The 14,747-nt window shown below is 40.7% G+C and overlaps 5 protein-coding genes across 5 annotated transcripts; all 5 read right to left on the reverse strand.

Annotated features, from left to right (window-relative positions):
• Positions 1–1,727: 1,727 nt before the first annotated feature.
• Positions 1,728–4,723, reverse strand: LOC108039819. The gene is made up of 2 exons (XM_017116906.1): positions 2,989–4,723; positions 1,728–1,777 (listed from the first exon to the last, which is right to left on the reverse strand). Exons 1-2 carry the CDS (start codon positions 4,721–4,723, stop codon positions 1,728–1,730), a joined length of 1,785 nt encoding a protein of 594 aa, XP_016972395.1.
• Positions 4,724–5,792: 1,069 nt separating this feature from the next.
• On the reverse strand, positions 5,793–7,565 carry LOC108039821. Its single transcript, XM_017116908.1, has one exon. It carries the CDS (start codon positions 7,563–7,565, stop codon positions 5,793–5,795), a length of 1,773 nt encoding a protein of 590 aa, XP_016972397.1.
• A 381-nt stretch (positions 7,566–7,946) lies between these two features.
• On the reverse strand, positions 7,947–9,749 carry LOC108039778. The gene has a single exon (XM_017116863.1). It carries the CDS (start codon positions 9,747–9,749, stop codon positions 7,947–7,949), a length of 1,803 nt encoding a protein of 600 aa, XP_016972352.1.
• Positions 9,750–10,591: 842 nt separating this feature from the next.
• On the reverse strand, positions 10,592–12,364 carry LOC108039820. The gene has a single exon (XM_017116907.1). It carries the CDS (start codon positions 12,362–12,364, stop codon positions 10,592–10,594), a length of 1,773 nt encoding a protein of 590 aa, XP_016972396.1.
• Positions 12,365–12,846: 482 nt separating this feature from the next.
• On the reverse strand, positions 12,847–14,211 carry LOC108039779. Its single transcript, XM_017116864.1, has one exon. The coding sequence runs from the start codon at positions 14,209–14,211 to the stop codon at positions 12,847–12,849; it is 1,365 nt and encodes a 454-aa protein (XP_016972353.1).
• Positions 14,212–14,747: the final 536 nt, after the last annotated feature.

Genomic DNA, 14,747 nt, shown 5'->3' on the forward strand with positions numbered 1-14,747 from the left:
CGACCTCAAAATACTAGTTTGTAAAAATGCAACAAATCCGGCATTGAAACAGATTAGTTTCTTTGGTCGAAAAAATTAACACCTCTTAAATTTGAAATACTCTTTTATTAACGCCACCGAAAATTATGCATTTTCAGCACATTTGTGAAATGCTTAATGGCCTGAGGTCGAATTAGTTGGCTCTTAAGTGTTATGAGCCGCAACCGGATTGAAAACCAAGCCGCCGTCGAGGGCCCGCAAATACGTTTGTGTAAATAGCAGAAGTGCTCGATAAATAATTTTTTAAAATTACTCTATTCAATAACGAGGGTGCCTGAAGCCCCCCAACGAGGTCTCATTAATGTGCGCACAATAAAAAAAAGGGTTAAAAACAACAAGCGAAAAACAGTTTAACCGCTGCCCAGACACATTGTTACACATGTGAGCCGACTGCGGTTAAGGTGCTGGCCATAATGACTCGGGCCGCAGAAATCTATTAAATCTAAATGACCCTGAAGATCACACACAGGCAGCCAAGAAATGGTCGACTAACGATCACCATCCATCAATGGAAATGGGCAGTCGACGGCGGATAATAAGGGAATTGGGATTGGGATTGCAATTGAAAAATGCCTGCCATAGATTTTACGGATTATGGTCGGTCGTCCGTCTGCCACTTTCGTTTCGTTTCGCTCCGAAAGCCTTTGCAAATGTCAAAAGGTTGGGCAATCGCGATGATTGCGTTGAGATTTCAACAGCGCCAGAGGATGAGCACAGGTCAGATCTGATCGGTTTTTATCGGATCAGAGCTGGAGCAAGTCCACGACTTCCCATGACAAATTGATCAGCCTGGGAAGCGTAATGATGCCACATTATCATACGTTTTCGAGCGTGATTTATGATCCAGTTTTTGAGCGATTTTAAAGGGGAACTTCGTTTACAACTAAATCGAAAGTGAAAGATTTCACGATACTGGCTTGGCAATGACAATGCCAAGCCATTGTCTCACCCACTATAGCGCATTGGGGGTTAACCAGTTACCCAATCCCCGATTCCCAATCCCCTGGTTCCCAATTCGGAATTCCAATTTCAATTCCAGTGCCCTAGGTCCAATCAGCACGCGTCAAAAGTGGCGCCAAAGTGACGATCAAAAAATATGATTTGGATTCAATATGCACAAACTAAGGCGGCTTTATGGCGGTAGCAATTCGGGGTTTTGCATAATCCCCGGTCCCTGCTGAGACACCCGCATTGTCGTCTGTTTATGGTTACATTTATGTAAGAGCCAATCATGCGAGATGTCATCAAATATTTGGCCAGTTCATTGGGTCGACTCATCATATCTGGTGGAATGCACATTTTGAGGGGGTTTTCACAATCGCATCACAGATGGACAGATATAGATACGTCCGCTTGTCTTTTAAAACCACATCAAAATCAATATCGCGTATCGATCAACATCCAAAATTGAGCATTGTCTCAATGTTCGCAACCTCTGAAGTGATGATTCGGATCCATTTGAATAACACAGCGCCAACAATAACCACTGCTTCTCCATATCCGCTATCATTTATTGTGCGGAGGTGGCTAATCCCAATTCAACATTTCTTTGTTTGTTTTATGGCTTTGAATGGAGGTTAAGCGGAATAAGTTTAGCCACGCTAGCGAAACTTTTTAATTAAATTCAGTATATGTTGCAAAATATTGTGAGTCAAAAAAATTTAATTGAATTTGTGAAGATTAACATATTAATTTTGGATTCTTAACCACATGGATTCCCTTAGGCGTCTCCAGAAACCTTTCGATTCCGAAATCTCAAACACAAAGCAGCAGCAACTGATACTCAGTCCAAACGCATACATGCCAAAAACCCAGTGCAAGTTCTTTACTTCGATGTAATCATCTACTCGGTATGTGGCGAGATTTAGTTTTAGCATGTTTAGGAAACTCCAATCGATCCAGAGCTTGGACAGGCCAAACTCCTTCTGCAGCAGCATGTGCTCCTCGAAGAGATCACGATAGGGCAGATGACGTCGCACGGGAAAACTGAAGAAGGCAAAGGAACTCAGACAGATGGAATCGGAGTAGTAGAACAGGGAAAATCGGTTTACCTTCGAACAGATTAATTTTTATATATTTTCGTTCTTAAAAAATGCGACAGGAATGGACTACCCCAAACAGATCAAAGTGCTCCTTTTTCTTGTAGTATTCGCAAATAGTCTCCTCTTTCTCAGCTTGAAATTCACAACTGAGTATCAGACTGCTGAAATTCCAATCAAAGTTAGTGCTTCCGGACGATACTTCGATAGTACGATACGGGCAAACTTGAGAATAGTGAAGGAAAAACACAATCCTGTCCATAGATTAACAAGGTTTCGTACACATTTTCTAGTTGCAATTTTCGGAGAAGACCTAATAATCGCTCCTCCAGTTGTAAGGGCCTTTCAACGGTTATATCCAAAAACTGAGCCCTTGACTGCCCAAGGCAAAAAAAGGAGAATAATGAACCAAACCATGGTTCTAATGTCACTGTTGGAAATGCCTTGCGTTCCTCACATTTTGTAGACTACACGCCTCTGATGTGTCTGCCTAAATATTCATTGGGTATGCCTTTATTATGTATCTCACATTGTGTTAAAATGGCTAGAAGTTCAAGGACCATGCAAGTAGTAATTGTTTAATATTTATAGTTTAATGGGGCTAGCGAATGAATAAACGGTTTAGAATGTTAAAATATACAATATGATAATATAGTTTTTAACTATGAGCCTTTTTTAATGCGCAATTTATCGATCTATAATAGAGGCAACCTAAAGTGTAAGTATCTACCAATAAAGGTGCCAGACTTAAAAGATCCATTTTGTTAGCTTTGCAAATTATTAACTTTATTCAGCTTAAGAGGTGAAGTGTTATTAAAATACAATGCAAAGGTTTAATTAAAGATCTGGTAAAAAGGATTTTAATTTTAAGCCCTTTTCCGCAGATGTGTGTTAAAGCGTCTCACGCAGCTTGGAGATCCCAAAAACTCGATGGCAAAACACCAGCAACTAATGCCTAATCCAGTTCCAAACATGACTAAGGCCCAATAAAGATCGTCTAGATGCATTTTATCATTCAAACGTGGTGGACTTAAGTCCTCAAACGGCGTAATCTTCAGCCTTAGCATATCGGCGAAGCTGCGATCAATCCAGTATTTCGGGAGTCCAAACTCATGCTGCCGCAGGATGTGCTCCTCGAAAAGATCGCGGTAGGGCAGGTGGCGTCTTATGGGAAAACTGAAGATGTCGAACAGATTTAGGCAGAGTGAATCTGAGTAGTAGAATAGCGGATATGCGAAGAGCTTCTGTTGCTCCTTGAAGGTGCTCCAGCGCACACTGGTCACCGGGTAGATATAGTCGGTATTAAAGGTGTTCCGGAAGTACGAGAATTGGTTGGAGTTATCGAAGATCTTCAGCTGCTTCTCGCAAAGGTTAAATCGTTGCAGCATAAGCATTTCGTACGAGGATATGGCCACCTTGAACCGGGTCTTCTCCAGATCGCCAAAGTTATGTAATCTCGGCTGAAGCGGAGGATTGCAAAAGAGGCTCTGCAGGTAAGCCGTATACATGGTGGTGGTCATCAGGCTGGAGAAGCAAACATTCAAACAGATTAGTTTTAGTATTCTGCTAGAATGCCGGGGAAAAGGAAACGGTTGACCCAAAAATCCCCTCAAACTCTTGTCGTTTAGCAGTACACTGGAAAGGCTCAGACCGCGCCACGATTTTTGCTGAGTGTAGATTAGAAGCAGCGAGAAGATGCAGAATATAATAAAGAGCACGGCGAGGACGGGGGGATCTATGATTATCATGTAGATCTTGCTATCCGGCACCACATCCGGAATGGGAACCATGAAGCAGTGGGAAGTCATCAAGTACGGATAAGAAAGTGTATCGAAGTTCGACTTTTCCCAGGATGTGGCCTCGCTCATGCCAATATCGAGAAGATCCTCCGAAGCCCACTTTGAAATGTTCTCAAAAGATATTTTTGTTCCGGCCTCAATTAATTTCACCTGCATATCCATGGTAGCGTTAACTTTCTGGACGAAGTGCCTTATCAAATTTGCGACGAAGCCGATAATTTTCTCTTCACCTGTTTTCGCATCGCGGTAAACCATGGATCGTGGGGGTGCCATGTCTGAGAGTGTTCTGATCGGAGCTCCATGCATGTTTCGAAATTGTTCTTTGAAAATCGTTTTATCTTCAAACAGATTAATTTTTTCATATTTTCGTTCTTGAAAAATGCGACAGGAGTGGACTACCCCGAACAGATCAAAGTTTTCTTTTACCATGGCGATATTATACTGCTCCTTTTTCGTGTAATAGTCGCAAACAGTCTCTGGTTGAATATTTTCGCTGAGAAGGATTAGACGTCTGCTATTTTGCAGCTTTATTAGTGTACGATAGTTTTCCTCTCTCTCAGCTTGAAATCCACAACTAAGTATCAGTGTTAGACTGCTGAAATTCCAATCAAAGTTAGTGCTTCCAGACGATACTAGTACTGTGGATACTGGCAAACTTGTGAATAGTGAAGGAAAAACACAATCTTCTCCATAGATTAACAGAGTATCGTACATCTGTTCTATTTGCAATTTTTGGAGAAGACTCAATAGTCTTTCTTCTAGTTCCGAATCTTTGTAAACGGTTAAATCCGAAATCTGAGCCAATGAATTCCCAAGGCAGAGAAGAACGATAATGAACCAAACCATGGTCCTAATGTGACTATTGGAAAAATCGGGCTTTTCTCACATTTTGTATTTTAAAAGCTTATGAGTTGTCCACTAAAATCGTGGTAAGGCATGCCATTCTTGTGTTCTATCTTTGTGTTAACATGGAAAATTGATATGTTTCCTAGGGTTTTTAAAAGTTAGATTTAAAAGATAATGGTATAAAGCTTATTAAATCCTTAACTTTAGGATCTTTTCATGTCTGGTTCTTTGTCTGCCCGTCCATATAAAGTTATTAAAGATTTCGGGAATGATAAGGTTGATAATGGTATTGTTTATGGACATGTCTGACTAGTTGGATTTTTTAAAAACCTGGACACATTAATAATGCAGGCCACATCGAAAGGATATATTATAGTCGGGGAACTCTTTTTTCCAACCAAAAGTAAGTGATCCATACGTCTGCGTTCGTTATTCGAAAGCAACAAAAAACATTAATTCCTTGACTGGTTGAGCCGTATTAATTTTAATATGCTAGTAAAAAAAATTTATTGATTTAATACAAGGCAAAGTTCAATAAAAGTTTTGGAGATAAAAGTAATAATTTTAATTCCTTTTTCAGGAATTTAATTCCTTTAATTGTAGCTTCTCTTGCAGCTTAGAGATTTTTAAAGCTTAATCCAGATGTCGCGATAGAACAGATGACTTCCTATTGGGAAGCTCAAGATGAGTTCTTCAGGACTTTCTTAGCGTAATATTAACGTTCACCTTCTCAACGAAGTCGATGCAACGAATCCGAATCTGATATACTTCTATTAACGTGTCTTCGGATCCTAGTAAACCATGTATTGTGGTGGTCCGAAAGTGTTTTGATCAGAGTTCCGTGTATTTTGGCAATTCGGTTTAACTTTGAATAGATTTAGTTCTTCATAACCATGGCTATATCAATTTGACATTTTGCATACACCTCTTTTTTGAAATAGTAGCCACATACATTTCCTGGTTGAATATCCTCCTGAAGAATGCTTTGTCGTTTGTTGGTTTATGGTTCTTCATTATTATGAGGGAAATTAAGCGATATATTGTTTTGGTTATTTGCCAACTGCCTTTGTTAATTCCTCAGTTCACGCCAACGCAGCCACTTTTCTCCTCCTATTTCAAACAAGAAGCAGCAAATGCTTAGCACAGTGGCAGCCAGATAGATTTTCAGTATCCATGAGATATCATCCAATAATATACTTGGGCTAATTGTTTTTGGGCGACTTAGGTCCTTGAGCGGTGTTAGTCCCAATCTAACCATATCGAAAAAGCTGTGGCTCCTCCAGTGACTCACCAATCCAAACTCCTGCTGCCGCATCATGTGCTCCTCGAAGAGGTGTCGATATGGCAGATGTGCCCGGAGGGGAATGGACATATAGATGAGGCGGGAAAAGCAGAGGTCCCTTGCGAAATAGAAGACTGGGTCCTTGAAGAGCTCCTGCTGCTCCGCATAGGCACTCCAACGATCTCCCGTCACCACAAAACTGTAGTTAAGATTGAAGGCATCTCGCAGCTTAGCGTACTCCGGCAAATTGTCAAAGATTATCAAGGCATCTTTCTGAATTTCTTGGAAATATGAATTATTGGTCTTGATCAGAGCTTCAATCTCAATCGATGGCATTGCAATCTTTGGTTGATATTTACCAATGTCCTGGAAGGAGTGAATTTTGGATTCAGATGGGGGATTCGTAAAAAAAGATTGCAGATAAGCCTCATACATAGTGGTCATCATAATGCTGGCGAAACAAAGTATGCAAAATATTAGTCTCAAATGTTTTCCTGCATTGGAGGGAAATGGAAAAGATTGGCCTAAAAGGCCACGAAGGCTTTTGTCGTTTAACAGGATGTTGGCCAGGTTTAGGTCCTGCCAGGACATTTTCTTACTATATATTAGAAGTATGGAGAGTAGGCAAAACAGGGCGAAGATAATGCCGAGCACTAGACGATCCACAATCATAGCATATACCATATTGTATGGCAATTTGGCTGGAACCTGAAGCATTAAGCAGTACGATGTCAGAATGTATGGATAGCTGGATGTTTCAAGGATCGCCGTTCGCAATGAGATATCCAAAGTAGTGCCAATGTCAAGCTGTTCGTTTTCAACCATTTTTAATATTTCCCTCACAATGAATTTATTGTTCAAAACTTCCAATTGCAGTGTAGCATTCACTTTCTGAGCGTAATTGTTTATTAAATTGGCTACATAACCCATCATCTGCATATCACCGCTCTTTGCATCTAGATGAATCATGGAACGAGGGGGTAAAAGATCCGCCACTGTTCTGATAGCTTTTCCATGCATATTTCGAAAGTTTTCAATATAAATTGGTTTTTCATCCCATAAACTTATTTTTTCAAAGTTGGGATCTTCAAAGTACCGACAGGCGTATATAACTCCCAACTTATCGAAATGTTCTCGCACCATGGCTACATTGTGTTGCTCCTTTTGTGAATAGCTATTGCACACTGATTTTGGTTGGATATTTCGTTGCAAGTATATCAGACGCCTGTTTCGTTGCAACTTCATCAGAGTTCGATAGGTCACCTCTCTCTCTGCGTCGGGGTCACAGCTAAGTATCAGGGTTAGACTGCTGAAGTTCCAATCGAAATTAGTGCTACCTGAGGACACCAGCACTGTGGAGACATCCAAACGTCTGGATAGGGAATGTAAAACACAATCCCCTCCATAGACAAGCAGCGTGTCGTAAAATTCCTCCAGTTTCAATCTCTGAAGGAGACTCAACAGACTTTCCTCTAGGCTTGGGTCACTTTTATTGAGTATATCCATTACATGGGCTCCAGAGTTCCCAATGCACAAAAGCAGGACAATCCACCACGCCATGGTTTTCTATGTAACTGCGAGAACTTGTGAGCTTTCCCCACATTTTGTACTTTTAATATACATGAACTGTTTGAATGACATGCACTTTCCATGTTTCACGTACGGTGTTAACCTACTGGGAGGTACAAACCTATGATTGGGCAATTAGCGAAGGCATTAAACATTCATAGCGAATATAAGAGGGGTTAAATTGTGTGGGTGTTTTATTGTTTTATGTCAATCACATACAAATTAATAACATATATCAATTAAAGTCCAAAATCTTTCGATACCATTGAATAACACCGTATAATTTGGTCTTGCCATTAAAATTGTTTAATATAACAAAGCTTTTTGAAATGTGAGTTACAAAATGTAATAAAATCCCTTAAGATTAGGATATTAATTGGTAGCTCTTCTCCATCTATAAGTTTTTAAGCGGCTCCAGAAACTTATGGATCCCATTATCTCCAGGGCAAAGCAAACGCAACTGATGCCCAATGCAAGTCCATACAAGCCCCAAACCCAGTAAAGATCATCCACGTCGATGGCCCATCCGTCTTCAGGGTCGCTAAAATCCGTGTAAGGAGTGAGACCCAGGCTTAACATGTCCAAGAAGCTGTGGTCGATCCAGTGATTCAGTAGGCCAAACTCCTTCTGGCGCAGGATGTGCTCCTCGAAGATGTCGCGGTAGGGCAAATGGCGTCTTATGGGGAAACTCAAGATACTATAGCGGCTGAGGCAGAAGTCATCTGAGTAGTAGAATATGGGATGGTCGAACAGCTTCTGCTGCTCATTGTAGGTGCCCCAGCGAATACTGTTCACCGGAAAGATGAAGTTCCTATCAAAGGACTCTCGCAAGCGCACGAATTGGTAGTAGTCCTCGAACATCTGGATCTGGTCATCGCTCACCTTCTGCAACTTATGGGTGTCCTTGAAACGCAGCATTTCCATCTCGACCCAGTTCATGGCCAACTTGTACCTGGACTTTTCCAAATCGCTGAAGGTATGCATCATCGGCTCGGGCGGTGGACTATATAGGAAGGACTTCAGGTAAGCCTCGTACATGGTGGTTACCATTAGACTAGCAAAGCAGAGAAGCAGGCATATAAGCTTTAGTTTCTTACTGGATTGACGGGGAAAGGGAAACGGCTGACCCAAAAACCCCCTTAAACACATATCGTTCATCAAGACGCTGTACAGACTCAAATTGCGCCAGGACTTTTGCTGTATGTAAATTAGTAGCAAAGAAAATATGCAGAATATAACAAAGAGTACAGCCAAGACTGGGATATCTATGATCATCCCGAACACATCCCAGTACGGCACTTTATCCGGAAGAGGAACCATGAAGCAGTAGGAGCACATTAAGTACGGATACGTGAACGTATCAAAGTTGGCCATTTCCCATGTGGTATCGATGCTCATGCCAATATCCAAAAGATCGTTTGCGGTCCATTTCGAAATATTCACAAAGAATACAGTGCCATTGACCTCCGCCAATTCCACCTGCATGGCCATGGTGGCGTTGACCTTTTCACCGAAGTTGTTCAGCAAGTTGGCCACAAAGCCTATCCACTTCTTCTCACCGGTTTTTGGGTCCTGGGTAACCATGGATCGAGGGGCCAAGTTGTCCGTGATTGTCCTAATTGGAGCTCCTTGCATGTTTCGAAACTGTTCTATGAAAATAGGTTTTTCTCCAAATAGAGTCACTTCTTCATAATTTGGATCTTGAAAGAAGCGACAGGAGTAGACTACCTCGTGCTGATCAAAGTTTTCTTTTACCATAGCTATATTATACTGCTCCTTTTTCGAGTAAAAATCGCAAACGTTTTCGGGTTGAATATCCTCTTGAAGAATGATTATACGTCTGTTTGTTTGTAGCTTTATCAGTGTGCGATAGTTTTCCTCCATTTCGGCTTGGAACCCACAACTGAGAATCAGTGAGAGACTGCTGAAATTCCACTCAAAGTTGGTACTACCAGAAGTCACAAGCACTGTGGATACGGGCAAAAGTCTGGATAGTGAATGGAAAACACAATCCTCTCCGTAGACAAGCAGGATGTCATAGAACTTCTCCTGTCGCAGTTTTAAAAACAGTTGAAGCAAACTTTTTTGTAGGCGATGTTCGCTGGGAGCGGAGATGTTTGGGAACTGGGCTCCAATCTGTCCCAGACAGAGGAGGAAAACGAGCAACCAAGCCATGGTCTTCACTCAGACTGGTAAAATACAATGAATGTTATATCCTTTTATCTAGACAATTTAAATAGTTTTCATGTTTTGTAAGTGCTATCAAGTTCATGTTCGTTTTGTAAAAAAAAATATATTGTAGAAATGTCTGTTAGTTTTGTTTGCATTTTTCGAGACCTTCAGCACGCACTTTCAATGTTTCGTTCCTGTTGTTAACATTCGTGGAAATGGTACAATTCAAAACTATGAACATGCATCGGCCAATTAAAATGTAAAACTCTTGAAGCTTATTAATTCTAAAATCTTAATTGCTTGTCAAAACGGAAAATTTTGAAAAATGTAGTTGGTTAAAAGGATATTCTGTAGTATATAGTTTTGAAGTTGAAAAGGACTTAGCAGAAGGAAATATTATTAGTAAATTTAAATCTATAGTTGTTTAGCTGTTTTCATGCAGCTTAATGAAAGTACGGTATGATTTTTCCTAATAGAAAAATACAAACCTCTCTCAAACGGTACAGGGTATCATACAATTCTTTCAGTTGTAATCTGAGGAGAAGAATTAAATATCTGTTCCCTAAGTCTATTTTCTCCTTTACGGTATATTCGAATAATTGATATATTATCCTTTTATTCCCAAAGCAGAGAACAAAGATAACTATCTAGCCTTGGTCTACACCACCCAGTTGGAAATCTCGTGATTCCATTTTGTTGGTTTGACATGTCATGTTTCTGCAAGTGTTAGTGCTCAACACGTGATTGGGTTGAATTAAAAATGCATTTATTTAAATGGGTCAACAAAACTGCTATTTAGAAGGTTTAGAGATAGTTTGTAATGATTTCAAAGAAGTCCTTACATTTTAATTTCGTAGTTCACGCCAGCGCCTCCACTTATCTGCACCTATTTCAATCAAGAAACAGATAGTGCTGAGTGAAATGGCTGCCAGATAAAGTTTTAGTATCGACGAGATATCTTCCATTAACAGACTGTCATCGTACGCTTTGGGTTGACTAAGGTCTTCGAGAGGTACTAGGCCCAGTTTGACCATGTCGAAGAAACTGTGGCTCTTCCAGTAGTTCACCAATCCGAACTCGTGCTGCCGCATCATGTGCTCCTCGAAGAGATGTCGATATGGCAGGTGTCTGCGCAGGGGAATCGACAAAAAGAGTAGTCGCGAAAAGCAGAGGTCCTTCGCGATGTAGAAGAGTGGCTCCTTGAAGGCTTTCTGCTGCTCCGCAAATGAGCTCCAACGATCTCCCGTAACTAGATAGCTATAGTTTAGGTTGAACGAGTCACGTAGTTGAATGTAAACCCTCCAATCCTCAAAGATTCGTAGGTCATCTTTGGGAATTTCGCGAAATGGTGTGTTGTTGGTGTTGGTCAGCGCAATTACCTCAATTGTTGAGATGGCAATCTTTTGGTTAAATTTTCCAAAGTCCTTGAATGAGTGAATGTGAGGTCCGAATGGGGGATCTGTGAAGTATGATTGCAGGTAGGCGTCATACATGGTGGTCATCATGATGCTGGCGAAGCACAAGATCACAAAGATTATCCTTAGGGATTTGCTGGCATTTAAAGGAAACGGATGTGATTGACCCAAGAGCCCTCGCATTGTAATATCATTTAGAAGTATATTAGAAAGCTTCCAAGCTCGCCATGACATATTTTCACTATAAACCAGGAGCATGGAGAGCATACAAAACATCACAAAGATAATGACCAGGACTAAGCGATCCACTATCATGGCATATACCATATTATATGGCAGCTTGGCTGGAACCTGAACCATTAGACAGTAGGTAGTCAAAAGCAACGGATAACTGGCTGTATCAAGGGGTGTTTCATGTATACACGTCTCTAATGTAGTGCCAATGTCAATCTGATCTGCTTGCACTTTTTTTAAAATATTCCTTATGCTAATATTTTTTTCTAGGAGCTCAAATTTCATGGTGGCATTTACCTTCTCTACAAAATTGTTTATTAAATTAGACACATAGCCCTTCAACTTAGTTTCACCAGATTTTTCATCTATATATAGCATTGACCGAGGAGCTAATAGATCTGTGATTGTCTTTATAGGTGCTCCGTGCATATTTCGAAAGTGTTCAATATAAATGGGTTTCATGTCCGATAAATGTACTTGTTCTATCTTGGGATCTGGAAAGTAGCGACAGGCGTATATATATTTTGAGGTATCGAAGTCCGGTCCCACCATGGCCACATTAAATTGTTCCTTTTGCGAATAGCTATTACACACGGACTCTGGTTGGATGTTTCCTTGAAGGTAGATCAGTCGCCTGTTTCTTTGCAGCTTCATAAGAGTACGATTGGTGACCTCTTTTTCTGCTTCGGGATCACAGCTAAGTATCAGGGTTAGACTGCTGAAGTTCCAATCATAGCTGGTGCTCCCAGAAGAAACCAGCACTGTGGAGACATTCAAGAGCTTGGATATCAAATGGAAAACACAATCCTCGCCATAGACAAGCAGGGTGTCAAAGAACTCTTCCTGGCGCACTTTTACAAAAAGCTTAAGCAATCTTTCTTGAAGCTCGGGTTTGTTTCGAGCGGAGATATCCGGGAACTGGGCTCCAATCTGTCCCAGACAGAAGAGTAGAATGACCAACCAAGCCATAGTTTCCATGCAAACTGTTGATATACAATTAATGTTCTCTCCTTTTTGTAACCTTCCTTAACAACATTTCGTGTTAAAGGCAAATATTCATATTTAAATATTTCGTAAATGCAAGTTACACGCTTTTGTCAGGTGCCTTCCATGTTTCGTTTTCGTTAACATATGTGGAGGGGAAAAATTTAGAGCTATGAACTTTTATTTGCCAATTAAAATGTTCGTTTATTAAGCTCACACGCACTTAGACATTCTTAAAACTACCATCTCTTGAGTAAAGATATACAAAATTAAATAATTCTGTCTGGACTTTATTAACAACACTTTGATATATTATTTTTTTTTATTTAATAGTTATAAAGCTGGATATCCTGGAGGGCAGTAGCGTATGATTCTTAAAGAAAAGAAGGCATAGCAAAAACATTGTTAGCAGAAATAAAATCATTTCGGTTATAGCAGTTTTAATGGTTGTTTCGCTGGTACTGTAATTAAGAGGAATCACTGACTCCTCGCCAACGTCTCCACTTCTCACTCTTGGTGAAAACCTCAACTAAGAAACAAAAAATGCTTAACACCATACTGACAACATACAGATTGAGAAGCCAGGAAATATCCTCCAAAACTAAGCTTGCCTCCTGCCTTGTTGGTGGACTCAGGTCCTTGAAGGGCGTTATGCCGAGTCTGACTTTGTCCAGGAAACTGTTTCCCATCCAGTGATTCACCAATCCGAATTCATGCTGCCGCAATATGTGCTCTTCGAAGAGATGTCGATATGGCAGATGTTTTCTTAGGGGAATGGACAAGAACATTAGACGTGAAAAGCAAAGGTCCGTGGCGAAATAAAAAGCTGGCCTCTTGAAGATTTTCTGCTGCTCGACAATGCTGGTCCAACGATCTCCTGAGGACACATAAGAGTAGCTGAGGTTGAGCATCTCGCGTACATAAACATACTCTTGCCAATTGTCGAAGATTTCCAGATAATCTTGGTTTACTTCTTTAAAATGTGAATTGTTGCCTTTAGTAAACGCTGCTACCTCAAATGCGGAAATCGCAATCTTTTGCGGCAATTTGTCGAGGTCCTTGAAGGATTTAATTGGTGCTTTTGTTGGGGGGTCCGTGAAGAAAGATTGTAGGTAGGCATTGTACATGGTGGTCATCATGATGCTGGCAAAGCAAAGGATGCAAAAGATCATCCTGAATGACCTGCTGGCGTTTAAAGGAAATGGGTGTGATTGACCCAAAAGACCTCGCAGGCTGATATCATTTAGCAGTATAGTAGAAAGAGTCAGCGATCGCCATGACATATTTTCACTATAAACTAGGAGCATGGAAAGCAAACAGAACATCACGAAGATTATAAGGAGGACCATGCGATCCACTATCATGGCATAAACCATATTGACTGGCAACTGGGCTGGAACTTGGAGCATTAGGCAGTAAGATGTGAGCAGGAATGGATAGCTGGCTGTATCAAGTCCACTGGAAAATATTGAGACCACCAAATGGATGCCCATATCGAGCTCATCTGCCTTTACCCTCCTTATGATCTCATTAAAGTCGTCTCCTCTATAGACTTCGAATTGCAAAGTGGCATTCACCTTTTGGACGTAGTTGTTGAACAAGTTGCCCAAACAACCAGTTAACTTCATTTCGCCGCTCCTTGGATCTTGATACTGCATCGTCCTCGGAGCTAAAAGGTCAGTCATTGCTGTTATGGGTTTTCCGTGCATATTGCGAAACTGATCAATATAAATCGGTTCACTTTCCATTAGACTTACTTCCTTAAGCTTGGCATTTTGAAAGGAACGACAGGCATATATGACTTTTGACTTGGCAAAGTCTTCTCTTACCATGGCTACATTATATTGCTCCTTTTCTGCATATCGTTCGCATACAGAATCTGGTTGACTTTTCTGTGGTAGGAAGATTAGTCGTCTGTTATTTTGCAGCTTAAAGAGAGTGCGCTTTGTCCTTTCCTTCTCAGCTTCTGGGTCACAACTTAATACCAGAGCTCGGCTGCTAAAAGCCCAATCAAATTCTGTGCTACCAACAGAAACGAGCACTTTTGGTACTTCCAAACGTCTGGATAGTGAATGAAAAACACACTCTTCTCCATAAACAAGCAGGGTTTCGTAAGATTCCTCCTGTTGAAATCTAAGTAGAAGACTTAACAATCCTTCCTCTAGGTCTGTGTTATGTGTATCGGTTACACTTGATAATTGTGCCCTTGAATTCCCAAGGCAGAGGAGTAGGACAATTAACCAATCCATGGTCTACACTAAACTGTTGAAAATCTCGTGAATTCCACTCATTTTGTCGGATATATTGTGCATGTTGGTTTGACATGCACCTGTCATGTTTCTTCCATTGTGTTAACATGCCCAAAGGG

The sequence above is a fragment of the Drosophila rhopaloa genome, unplaced genomic scaffold (genome assembly GCF_018152115.1).
Source record: "Drosophila rhopaloa isolate 14029-0021.01 unplaced genomic scaffold, ASM1815211v1 contig_115, whole genome shotgun sequence".
Lineage (NCBI taxonomy): Eukaryota > Metazoa > Arthropoda > Insecta > Diptera > Drosophilidae > Drosophila > Drosophila rhopaloa.

What these genes read in the sequence shown, in the direction of transcription:
- LOC108039819 (XM_017116906.1), bottom strand. Translation starts at nt 4,723, where the DNA reads ATGGTTTGGTTCATTATCGTTCTTCTCTGCCTTGGGAATTCATTGGCT. An exon ending in CGAGTTTTTGGGATCTCCAA is followed by an intron (nt 1,778 to 2,988) that starts GCTGCGTGAGAC and finishes CGGAATCGAAAG; the next exon opens with GTTTCTGGAGACGCCTAAGG.
- LOC108039821 (XM_017116908.1), bottom strand. Translation starts at nt 7,565, where the DNA reads ATGGCGTGGTGGATTGTCCTGCTTTTGTGCATTGGGAACTCTGGAGCC.
- LOC108039778 (XM_017116863.1), bottom strand. Translation starts at nt 9,749, where the DNA reads ATGGCTTGGTTGCTCGTTTTCCTCCTCTGTCTGGGACAGATTGGAGCC.
- LOC108039820 (XM_017116907.1), bottom strand. Translation starts at nt 12,364, where the DNA reads ATGGCTTGGTTGGTCATTCTACTCTTCTGTCTGGGACAGATTGGAGCC.
- LOC108039779 (XM_017116864.1), bottom strand. Translation starts at nt 14,211, where the DNA reads ATGGTAAGAGAAGACTTTGCCAAGTCAAAAGTCATATATGCCTGTCGT.